The sequence below is a fragment of the Chelonoidis abingdonii genome, chromosome 25, assembly GCF_003597395.2.
Source record: "Chelonoidis abingdonii isolate Lonesome George chromosome 25, CheloAbing_2.0, whole genome shotgun sequence".
Lineage (NCBI taxonomy): Eukaryota > Metazoa > Chordata > Testudines > Testudinidae > Chelonoidis > Chelonoidis abingdonii.
In genome coordinates this window covers 1,566,583-1,579,127 of record NC_133793.1, presented here as the reverse complement: position 1 = coordinate 1,579,127, position 12,545 = coordinate 1,566,583, and the positions used below count along the sequence as shown (strand labels likewise).

The following is a 12,545-nucleotide window of genomic DNA, read 5'->3' as shown; positions in this document are numbered from 1 at the left end:
TCTAAAGCCCCGCAGCTCCGCCTCTCTTTAGCCCCTCGCACTAATGCTGCCGCCAGCTGCTTGACCCGCGGCGCATGGCCACCCCCCCGTTTAGATTTGCCCCTTTGCCCCTTGTTAGCCCCTGCCAAGAGCCAGTAAGGGCAGTGGCTTCAGCAGATGTACTTGCGCATGCTCAGTGCCCGTAAGTCGCACAGCACTACGGAGAGCGCTTTAGGACCCGACACCTGCCGCGGCGGGGGGGGACGTCATGACGCTTGGGCGCGGCTCGTTGTTGCCATGGTGACGGTACAACAACCGCTCAGGTGGGGAGTGGGGCCTCTGCGCCGCCATGATCCCCCAACGGACTCGCTGCTCCGCTACGGAGAACCGGTGCTGGTGAGCCGCAATATCCGGAGAAGCGCTCCCCGAAGGTGAAGGGGCTGCGGGGGGGCGGGTGGGGGGCGCTGGAGGGAGGCGAACTGGGATATTGGGGGGAGCCGCTGGGTGCGGGGAGGGATGTGGGGGGGCGGGGAGGCTGAGCTGTGGAGGGGGGGTCAGAGGTGAGCTGGGGGTGCATGGGGAGAGCTGCGGGAGGGATGTGGGGGGGCGGGGAGGGCTGAGGGGGTGGTGAGGGGGGGTCAGAGGTGAGCTACATGGGAGAGGCTGCGGGGGAGGGATGGGGGCAAGGGGAGGGCGAGGGGTGGGGGCTCAGGGTGAGCTGGGGGTGCATAGGGAGAGGCTGCAAGGGGAGGAATGTGGGGGGGCAGGAGGGCTTGAGCTGTGGGAGGGGTGCTTGGGGGTCAGGATTGAGCCTTGGGGTACACGGGGGGGAGAGGCTTGCGGGAGGGGATGTGGGGGGGGCAGGGAGGGCTGAGCTGTGAGAACGGGGCGTGCATGGGGGGGTCAGGCTTGAGCTGGAAGTGGGGGTACACGGGGAGAGGGTGTGGGGGGGGCAAAGCTGGGGGTAGGGAGGGTTGACCAATGGGGAGGGGGTTGGAAGGGGATCAGGGTTGAGCTGGGGTACATGGGGAGGGGGTGTGGGAAGGGCTGAGCTGTGGGGAGGGAGTGGGAGGGGGGTCAGGGTTGAGCTGGAGTACATGGGGAGAGGGTGCCAGGGGCAGGGAGGGCTGAGCTGCAGCTACGTTGGGAGAGATGTGGCTGGGGGCAGGGAGAGCTGACCAGTGGGGGGGTCGGGAGGGGGTCAGGGTTGAGCTGGAGGTACATGGAGAGGGGATGGGGGAGGACTGAGCTGTGAGGATGTGGGGAGGGAGTGGGCGGGGGAATCAGGGTTGAGCTGGGGTTACATGGGAAGAGGGTGCGGTGGGGGCAGAGAGGGATGTAAAGGATGGAGCATGTGAAAAGCCTAAGACAGGGACTCTAGGGGTGATCCTGTTGGGGGTGTGTGTATGAGACGGGAGCCTGTGTGTGTTTGTGAGAGAAGTTCTTAAAGGGCCGTAAAGAGCCTGCTTTTCCTTCCCCAAGTGTGCTGATAGCCCTTCCCCCCAAAGACTTTCTCTTTTCTCCTGACTTGCATAGATTCTCTGAACATATGGGAGAGGGGTGTGTGAATGGGGGAATGGGCAGAAAGGAGTGGGGGTAGCAGAGGATGAAGGGGAGGTTGGCTTCCCTTGTGGGATCAGTGGTCTTCTCTGCCCGTGTCTTTCTGGGTCTGCTTCCCCACACATTATTGCTGGAATGTGTGCCCTGCCTGTATAGTCCCAGGATGTTTCTCATTTGCAGGCACGTTCTTTGAAAGTGAGTCCTCAGCAGCCTGTGTCAACAGGACCTGTGCCACCACCTCCAAAACCCAAGACGACTCCTACAACTGTAGATCCAACAAAACAGGCAGAAGAAATCTTAAATGCAATCCTGCCACCGAGGTAAGAAACTGTCTTTCCCCCTTTCACCATGGTCCTAGGATCCCAGGAGTCAGCAATGTAAAATTCTAACATGGAGGGTGAAGGAAGTTGGGATTCAGTGAATGCCACAAAATGGTGTTGGGGAGAAAGTACAGGATGGATTTCTAGCTAAATGAAATGTTTGTGCCTGTCAATGAATGTGGCCCATCTAATATCTGGTTATTTGTGCTGGGTGATGAGTTGTCTAATTTGTATCAATATTGGCTCTTTCTGAATCTGAGAAAGATGCTTTCCTCAATGACGTATTGAGGTAGCAAATGCCCCTGATGAATTAAACATCAATTTTAAAAGTAATATAATCCAAAAAAAATTTCCTGACATTGCTGTATTAGACACAAAGCAGCAGTCCCCAAGCCTTTTTAAGTCCTGTGTCTTGCTTGATGGTCATGTAATGTGCAGTTAGCCGTGTTTGCTGTCATCCAAGTGTTGTGTAGCTAAAAGTTCCTGCCTTGCTCCGTACATGTGTAAAATGCTGTCGCTCCCTCTGTTGTTGAAATGCCAGTTCAGTGGGGATAATGAAAGATGCAAAGGCAGCATTTGTTTAGGGATCAGGACAAGCTGTGCTGACATTGTCTCTCAATTGTACTGACTATGGAGGGTGGAGAGAATGCTTGTATTGCACACTTCTGTGAACAAAAAAAAAATGGGATTCTTTCAGTTTGTGGTGGAAATCAGTGCTTAACCATATGCTTGATTAAACCTTATCCAAGAGCAGCTCCTAGGTTGTTGCTGATAGCAGTCAATGCTTTTATTGGCGGTGAAGCTATGATGAAGGCAATGAATATAGCTAACAAAAACTTATCTGTGCTGCTTTTGTGATGCAGAGAATGGGTGGAAGACAATCAGTTATGGATTCAGCAGGTGTCCACCACTCCCAGTACCCGAATGGATGTAGTTCATCTGCAGGAAGAGCTGGATCTCAAACTACAGCAAAGACAGGCTCGAGAAACGGGGATTTGTCCTGTCCGCAGGGAACTCTACTCACAATGCTTTGGTTAGTGAATATATCCAGGTCCCAGAAACCATAGCAAAACGCTTATTTGAATGATACTAAAACACCTGAAGTTTCTGAATAGCTCAGGACATAGGGAAATGGGAAAAAGAGACTTTCATGTAAGGTGTATGGGTTCCAATCCACCCTGGTTAATAGGAAATGAGAGTCATTACCATCCCATGCCTGTTTGAGGACCTGTTGATCTCAATTCAGTTCCTGGTGCAGACGTCCACATCAGAATTAACACAAGTAGGCCCCTGTGTGAAGTCTCAGCAAAGAACCCAAAGTCAGAATGGACACACACTTTCCTCTTTCAGCCTTAATGGGTCCCTACAGGGCAGGGTTGAGGCACACTGGCAGGAGACAGTGCATGTGGGAAGCTTGCACTGTTATTAAACATACTGTACTTGCCCTCTTGAGGCTGCCCAGTCTGTCACTCTAGCATCTCTAACTACCACGTATAGGTGAAGCCCGGTTGCTGCAGGAGTGCTTCCTCTTAGTGTAAGCTTGTATACAGAACAATATTTTTTTAAAAAGTCTATATACAAACTGACACTGAGGAGGTGTTACTGTGGCAACAGGGCATTGAACAGTAAGCTGGGATTTGTTGCATATTTGCATGGGAGGGAAAGATTCATCCAACCACACTTAGATCATATTCCAGTAACTAGATTAATTCATCTTTAAATTATTAAACATCATGGTGACACTATGCTAGTCCTCCAGCTGCTACAGACCCACCCCAGAGGCTGGAGGAAGACACCAGCCACTGATTTAGAGAGAATTCTTATTAAGATAATTGATTTCTTAATTCCTTAGCAATAGGAAGCTTCAGGTCTACACTGCCTGGCCTTGAACACCTCAGATGTCATGGCCATAACAACCTTGCTAGGCACACTGGCCCATGTCAAAGTGTTTGTCTTGAACCCACATACAACGTTTTCCCTCTCTCTTTACTGTTATGCCCTTTTTATTTGAAGATGAACTTATCCGTGAGGTTACGATTAACTGTGCAGAGCGGGGACTGTTGCTGCTTCGAGTCAGAGATGAAATCCGAATGACCATCGCCGCCTATCAGACACTGTATGAGAGCAGTGTTGCCTTTGGTATGAGGAAGGCATTACAGGCTGAGCAGGGCAAATCTGACATGGAAAAGAGAGTAAGTAGGGCTGTTAACTTCATAATGTACCTGTGATCTGGTACACAAATGTCTCTTATCTTCCTCATGCTGACTCAGTAGATCATATTTTCTCACATATCTATTAGAGCATTGACAATTTTTTGCAAACAAAATCAACAAACAAAAGCTTCACCATTTTTCACTCAGCTCCAGTACTTACATTTGAGTCATTTTCTGATTTCATCAATAAACTCATTCAAAATATGCTGCTTAGATTTTTTTTTAATTTTCTAGTTCCACTGGGTGGCAGTAAAGATCATCAAAACACACATCTTGCTGATTCCCTGAGGCTGCTTTTTAGTGGATAAATTGGCTGCTATTATTTTTTTTATTCTTCAAAATGCATAACTTATATCTTCATTGTATTTCAAAAACATAGCAATGAATGTCAGGCATGTCTATATTCTTTAAAAGATTGCAGAGTTAGAAGACGAAAAACGAGATTTGGAAAGACAAGTGAATGAGCAGAAAGCTAAATGCGAAGCAATTGAAAAACGTGAAAGTGAAAGGCGGCAGGTAGAGGAGAAGAAACATGGTGAAGAGGTGCAGTTCTTGAAACGAACTAATCAGCAGCTGAAGGTTAGTAAAGAACCCTGACTGCAGTGGCTTAGTAGAAAAACAACTTTGTAAATAATGAGACCTGAAAATGAATTTTCCTTTAGTATTTTGTTCTCTTAATGAAAAGGCCATATGTGCATGTATTAATTCCTCTTTAACTTGCATTAATGGTGCAAATTCTCAAAGCTCCCTGCAGCTCCGTAGGGTGAGGAATAATGCCATTAGTTCAAATGACCCCAAACCTTTTATGGCTGGTTAATTGATCAGTTATTGAATGCATGAGTGCAGTTGTTTCCTAGACACGGGCATTTTAGATTTCAGAATTTAAGGGACTTTTTAAAAATATGTTTGTGCTTTAAACCTGACATGCTCAAGGACCAAATTTTTTGTGTAGCCCTGACTTTAGAACAGTTGGCTGTCAGCAGAAGACATCAAGAATCTGAGAATGTTTCATGTTTAAAGCCTCTTAAGTACAAAACAGAAAGCCAAAGTAAGGCAGACAAGGAAGACAAAATTATTCCTTTGTTGCTGTGGGTCTGAAAACACTAGAATCCTCTCCCTTACGACAAGGGACAGTTGAAAATGAACTATTGCAGTAAGGGACAAAACTCCTTTGGGCTTCAGTGCAATGGGGGCTTTTCTCCCATCCATGTCTGGGGTTTTCTGTCAGTAACAGGTAACGGTAATTGGCTCTCATCTATCACTGAAAGAGTAGGCTGTAAAATATTCATATCCTCTTGGAGTAGAGTGGGGGGTAAGCAGTGTACCTGCAATTAGAAACTACCCCAGAAAGTAGATTTTAATAGCTAAAAATTTAAAACAACATTCCACCTTATTTCTTTGGTTTATAAATGACGCAGATTATCAGGAACAAACCCTTCTATAATGATACACATAGTAAACTTTCCTAGCTTTAGGGAGGTAACTTATAAAAGAGCACAGAAATCCATTTATATTAGTCTGTGGCTTACATCTTCAAAATGGATCCTAATAACTTCTTGTTTGGTCTCACCTCTGTAGCCGGGGGGAGGGAGTGGGTTCCTCCTCCTTTCCTCATGGGCTCTGGCACTTGTCACAGGAGTGCGAGCTATTTGACTGAATGTAAACAGCTGGGAAACAGCTCTAGCTGTGCTGTCTGACCTAGACCACCACAATAACTACTTACTACCTATCCACCTGCTGACCTTCACACCTTGCTTGTAGGTCAGAGGCAACTCTGGGACTTGGTTGAAGAACTTTTGGATAGGTGCTTTTGTTACAAATTTAAATGTGTGTATTTCCACTAGAGGGCAAAATAATGTTTGGAAGAAACTTGAATCTGAACCTGTCACATGGGCTGAGTCTGTGAACCTTTAGTCTTTTCTAACCACGTCTTCAGCTCCATTGGAATCATAATCCTCATGGGAACTTGATGGCAGTATCACCACATTTTCTGAGAGCTTCCAGTCTGTCTCCTCTGTTTGCACCAGAATTACAGATAGTAAATGGCAGGGACACATTACTAACTGGGTTCCTAAGGCAGGAAGCATTTGCTTGGATCAGATTAAAGCATAACTACTGTATTGTAACTAGTCATACTTCTCCAGTTGTCTGCTAGTGCTCTCTCCTGGAGCCAGAATATGTCAAAATAACTCTTCCCGTGGCTGTCCTTGGCTGGTTGATATGTGTGGATCATAGCAGTCTAGTTCTCTTTGAGACAGAAGGAATAACTCTCATTCTAAAACAAAGCACCCTGGTTTTGGCAATTAAGATGGTTCTCCAGGCCAAAAATATTTAATTTGACGAAAGCAGGGTTTCTGTTAGCTGATCCCAGGATAACGTCTTTGCTGTTGAAAAGTTACCACATGCTTGTGGTAAAAATGTCTATTTAAAACAACCCAGAACCTCCTGGCCAGATCTTAATCTCTTTACTTAGCACTCAGAGCTACTTTCCTTATCTTTGACTTCATCACATTTACACTTCCTCAGATAATCTATTGGCTTCAGACCACCTTGCAGAGTCTTAGGCCACAGAATGAGGTAGCCATTAGGTCAAGAATATGTTGCCACCAAATCCATATTCCTTTCCTGAGCCAGAAGTATTTATAAAGAGCTGTACACTTACAATTGCTACCACTTCTTTTGTTGATGTAAGTTTCACACAGTACAAGTTCCCTGTGTATTAGTAACAAGTTCTTTTACCCAGGACTTGGGCGTCAAGTTGTCTCTGTGACTGAGAAATTTGCAGTTCCCAGATCCTTTTGTCTCTGAGTCAGAGCTTGCATTCCAAACTCCGAGAGCCAAATGTTTAATTTAGCAAGCATAATAAAGCCTGAAATCAGAGAACAAACCACTTTTTAAGCAACTTTTATTTAATTTCCTTTTCAGTACATTATAAAATGGGTTTTTCACTGAATGGAACCAAGGCCAGCTTTTAGTTTTCTTCTCATAATGCAACACGTCTGTACCAAGAATGAAACAAACTAATCTATAAAACATGGAGTAAGGAATGAAATAAGCAGGAGGAAATCCTGGCCTGGTTCCCCTGGAGTATTCCCGTAATTTCCTAGCATCCTTGCTCTGGAAATAATGAACTGTCACCTTACAGCAATGGGGAGTGGGGTGTGGATTGAGTCTAGATGGACTTAATGAGTTGTTTGTCTTTCAGGCCCAACTTGAAGGCATCATTGCACCAAAGAAGTAGATTTCCTTGTGGGGCCCTGCAGCAAGAACTCATGAAATCTTTCTCTGAGCAAGGCATTTGTGGTTAGTGACCCAGGTCTGTCTCATTCATAAAGTGATCCTGATTTCCATACTTAAAGTAACTAGAAACACTGGAATTGTATTCCTTCTCCCCTTCCCTATTCTAATAGATTAAAGTGTTTTGCTAATTACTGAGACCTCATTTTCAGTGACTTTTCAGCATCCAGCTCTTTGTATGCTGAACATGTCTGGGATTTGCCTCTGTGATTCTCTAACCTATCACTGTTAAGGTCAGACTATTTTTAATAAACTTTTTTTTTACAGTAGCACCTCTGCCTCTATTGATTTGTTAGATGCTGTACAGATTTCAGAAGTACCATACACAAAGCACTGGACTCATATCAAATGGAGGTTACAGTTCAAATACTCAGTCTGCTAAAATGAGTGTATTTTGTTTGGGGGGTGGGAGCAGGTCCAGACTCATGAGCTTTCTACTAAGCTGTACAGCTGCCAGTAATGCTGGATGTAAATGGTAAGTGGCCAGCCTGCTTTCTGCTCTTCTGAGCTGTATATGTGGGAAAGAATAGCTCTTTCAAGCATGCTGTAACATTGCTATCCTTTCTACTTGGCTCCCTGCTTTTCCTCATCCCAATGACTTGTCTGGGCCAGCACCTTCATTGCTATTGTGTAATGAATCCCACATCTGACTATTTTCAGTGCATTCCTGAGACATGCTTTACTGTTTGCTGAGCCCTAGCATACATCACATGTACCTCCCTGGTGTAAGAATTTGTGAAACAGGACAGAATGTAACTGGAGACCTTTGGCTCCAGTGTTCAACAGGCAGTGGTGGGGCACTGTGACAATTTCAAAGTGCCAGTCTTAGTTAAGGAAGGCCAAGATTTGCCCTTCATTGTGGGCAGGTTTTTGTGCATTTTCTGCCTTTCCTAGCAAGGGCTACATCTACCCCGATGGAAGGTGAACTCTTGTAACCTTATGGCATAGAGTCCAGCTTGGTTCCAGCCCTGAGTTCTCTTTACCGTTCATCACTACTGTTAAACATGCCCAATTACCACATTGCCCACTCAACCAAAAGTGTGATCACTTAGTGTCCTCAGTTCCTTTCAGCAAATAGAACACCTGTAATTGTTTGGTTTTTGGTATTGTATCCCCATCTGTCCGGCCAAGGGGGTGCTCTCTTCTCAGTAGCCACTGCAATAGCATTTCTTTCCTAGAAACTCTTAGTGACAGCTTCTGTACATGCAGCTCTGTATACGAGAGGAGAAATAGCCAGCAAGGAGCTGTGTGCATTAAGCAGCAATTGTACAAATATCGATCAGCCCCAGCAGCAGTCACCCTACTTCATATGAGCTTGCCAGGGCAGTACCTGTACAATAGCACCCTGGCTTCTAGGCTCTATCATCACACAAATAACAGCTACAAATCTTTAATGCACTTGTGCTTGCTGGTATACCAAATTTCAGTGCCTCAGTTCACCCTTTGAAATCTGATGTAGCAGGATAGGGGATATAAGATACAAACCCCAGAGCTTATGCCCCAGTAGTACCTGATCATAAATATTGCAGGTTGCAAATAGCTGAATTTATTTGCATTGCCTATATCCCATAGTGGTTAAAAAGCAGCTTTATTTTAACTTCAGGATGTTTGCTGAAACCTGCTTTTGTTCTACCTGACAAGGACAGCCCTGCTCTCAAACCCAAGATAGCCAATTAACTTTATGTAATATTTAGGGTCATCTTGAGCAGAGGTTCTGAACCTTTTTCTTTCTGAGCATCCCCTCCGCCCCCTTCCAAACTAGATGGTCCACCTGTGCCTCAGCAACGGTTTTTCTGCTTAGAAAAGCCAGGGCCAGCATTAGGGGGTAACAAACAGAGCAGTTGCCTAGGGCCACATGAAGCTAAGTTGCTCAGGCTTCGGCTTCAGCCCTGGGTGACGGGCCTTGGGGCCCCACACTGCAGCCCCATGCAGTGGGGCTTTGGTTTTCTGCCCTGGGCCTCAGTAAGTCTAATGCCAGCCTTGCTTCTTGGCGGGCCCTCTGAAACCTGCTCATGGACGCCAGGGGACCACTGATCTTGAGGACTAAAGGTCTCTTTGCTATGTACCATTCAGAACCAGAAACTAGACACTAACTTTTCACTAACAAAAACTTAAAAGGCATTTCCCATGCAGCTGTGTAGGGTTTTGTTCTTCTGTTAACTAAAGAGGAAAGTAATTAGGAAATTAGAGTTCAAAGGAGAAAGCTACTGTTAACCATCCCAAAATCCTCTAAAAATGACAATTGTTATTCCCAGTGCACCTTGAATTAATTCAACATTAAAAATGAATCTGGACTTAATATCATTGCGAAAAGGGAGCTTGGGGCTCATCCAAGTACAAGTTGTCTTAACAAAAGTGACAAATCTTCACTTGTAGCACTTGCATAACTAACGGGTTCTATACAACCAGGTATTGTTGAAAAATGACTCATTTTAAATCATGAATTGGAGTCAGAAAAGCTCATTTCAGAATCTGCAGACTTTCTAAAAGAGCTTTGTGACAGTGGCTGCTGAAGTAAGTTTCAGCCTACATTTTGGTACTACCAGCTGTACTCTGTTCAGCTGAGGAGGAATGAAAAGGATCATAGGATAACAGACATTTAAGTCATAATTCACAGCTTGTTTTCACAGCATAGGGAAAGGTATTGCAAATGAGGGCTGCATCCTTTTTTCCATTATCTTGGACTCTAATATCCAAAAAAGAAGAAATTGAGGGACTTAAGATTTACAGGGTTTTCTAAAAAAAAAAAAAAATTCATGCACCCATTCTTCAAGCAGAAGATGCAGGAAGGAAATCAGTTAGGGACAGGTTACCCTGCTCGTGGGATGATGGGTTTGGTGTGTATCGTCCCACAGACTAAGGGTCTTTGTTCTAGCAATATCTTCCCTCTTTCAACATTTTCACAATAGGCCTTGGTACAGTCACTACATCAACTTGAATTTTCTTCTTTGCTAAGGACATATTGCAAGCTGTGTTCAGTCAGTTTGATTCTCCTGCAGCCTTCAGTATAGTTCTGCAAGAAGAGCCTCAATTAATGTATCCATCTCCTATTTCACTGCAACCACACAATCTTCCACAGCCAATGGACAGAGTTTTGTTCAAATTCTCTCAAGAGAGGTGGTTTTATCCTGCCATGATGGTACAAGTTGTAGCAGAAGTTTTTGAACAGGATGTTAAAAACCTACCCTGAAGTTGCCATGTGACATTACGCATTTCTCAGTCACTCTCCAAATTCTAAGAAAGGTCAATTTGATCACTCTAGTCCCTGCTACCCAACTGCTTCCTACTGAATCGTGGCAAAAGTCCAACACTGGAGACTTTAGTCTCCTGCAGAGACTTCCATTTTGTGAATGACCTAATTAACCAGTATTTCCTGTTACTGCTTCAGTTTTTCCTTGCTCATTTTCAGCCTGAAACTTAACTTATTCCAGGCTCATTCCTTTGCCAGAATCACTCCTGGGAGCTGTGGTCCTGAAAAGCTGTGAAGTGGTTACTCACTCAAGCAAAGAATCAAGACAAGGGATTCATTTTAAGTAAGAGCAGGGCCCGGTGATTCTCTAGCTCCAAAGACACAAGAACACTTGCAAGGCATGTGTCATTCGGATGCTCAAGAACTGTGAATGGCGGAATGTCCCATGAAGTGGACAAGTGTTTGGTTTTAGCAGCGTTTAGAACTCCCAGCAAGATAACCTCGCACATCTCCCCTTAGAGATGACTAAGAGGAGAATTTCCATGTTCATGCCTTAACTTTATGCCATGCCTTTGATTTCTAATAAAGATTCCCATTACTGCCATTTCCAGGGGCACAATAATTTGTTACTCTGGACTTTATTCTGACAAAGGCACTAGAATATATGTGCTGCTCCTACTTCAAATCCCACAACAAACATGGCCCTTAATAAAATTCTGATTAAAAATAGCTAGTAGGCTGGAAGCCCTGTGAATGCATCCCTGCCTCAGACACATGTCCAGCATCTCTTCATCTGCCATAGCCCTTCCTTTCCCGTTCCCCAGGTCTCTATGCAAGCAGTTGTGCTGATGAGCGCTTAATTGTGTGGTGGTTTCATGATACAGAGATTGGGCTAGCAGAGTAAGTGGCAGTTAATGAAGTTAAAGGCACTATTTATCTTGAATACATGGCTAAACTCAAATGAGGTAGAAAGCTTAACCTATGGCATGAATTCAAGCAATCACTTCCGCTGTTCCAACACTATGATGTTTAGAGACTCCTGCGTATACAGCAAACTGCAGCTCTTAATTCACCCCTTCTCCAAAGCAATTTTGTAATTATGTTTCTAGGTTTTAATTGGGTGCTACATCACAGCATGGACTAATGTTAGCCGGGGCATTTTTACACAGAGGTGTTGTGGGAATACCATGTACTCATTTGAATGCTTTTTATGCACACAGAGACCATAAAGCAAATGTGATGACATAGTGGGGAGGAGGCTAGCTCAGTGGCTTGAGCATTGGCTTGCTATAGCCTGGGTTTAGAGCTCAGTCCTTGAGGGGACCACTTAGGAATCTGGGGCAAAATCAGTACTTGGTCCTGCTAGTGAAGGCAGGGGGCTGGACTCAATGACCTTTCAGGGTCCCTTACAGTTTTATGAGATAGGTGTATCTCCATATATCACTGCTATGTAAATCCATGGTGTCATAAACAGATAGCTAAGGGTTAATGTTTCTTTTACCAGTAAAGGGTTAACAAAGGGAACCAAACACCTGACCAGAGGACCAATCAGGAAACCGGATTTTTCAAAGTGAGGGAGGGAACTTCCGGGTGTGTTTTGTCTTTGTTCTGCCTGTTTGTTTTCTCTCGGCTATGAGGGAAGAGCTTTTTTTTTTTTCTATCTCCAAGCTTCTTTCTACCCTTCTGTTCCCAAGTTGGGAGTACAAAAGGAAAAGCAATAGGTTTATATTGTATTTTGTATTTACATGTGTGGAGTTGCTGGAATGTTTAAATTGGATATCTTTTTGAATAAGGCTGATTATTCATATTTTCTTTTAAGCAATAGCCCTGTGTTATGTCATCTTGATGCAGTGATCATGTCATGTGTTTTTTCTTTCTTTTTTATATAAAGCTTTCTTTTTAAAACTTGTTGGATTTTCTTTTCCTAGTTAAGGCAAGGGGATAGGAATCTCTGTGCCAGGAGTACTGTCTCTCTCAGGGAAAGAC

General features: G+C 44.6%; 1 protein-coding gene across 1 annotated transcript; it reads left to right on the top strand.

The window, feature by feature from the left end:
- The first annotated feature begins 141 nt into the window (after nucleotides 1–141).
- On the top strand, nucleotides 142–7,631 carry DNALI1 (dynein axonemal light intermediate chain 1). The gene is given in 7 exon segments (XM_075060847.1): nucleotides 142–387; nucleotides 390–410; nucleotides 1,720–1,859; nucleotides 2,723–2,892; nucleotides 3,873–4,051; nucleotides 4,487–4,651; nucleotides 7,278–7,631. Coding segments are annotated over 7 exon segments (942 nt in total). The 5' UTR covers nucleotides 142–156; the 3' UTR covers nucleotides 7,314–7,631.
- Nucleotides 7,632–12,545: the final 4,914 nt, after the last annotated feature.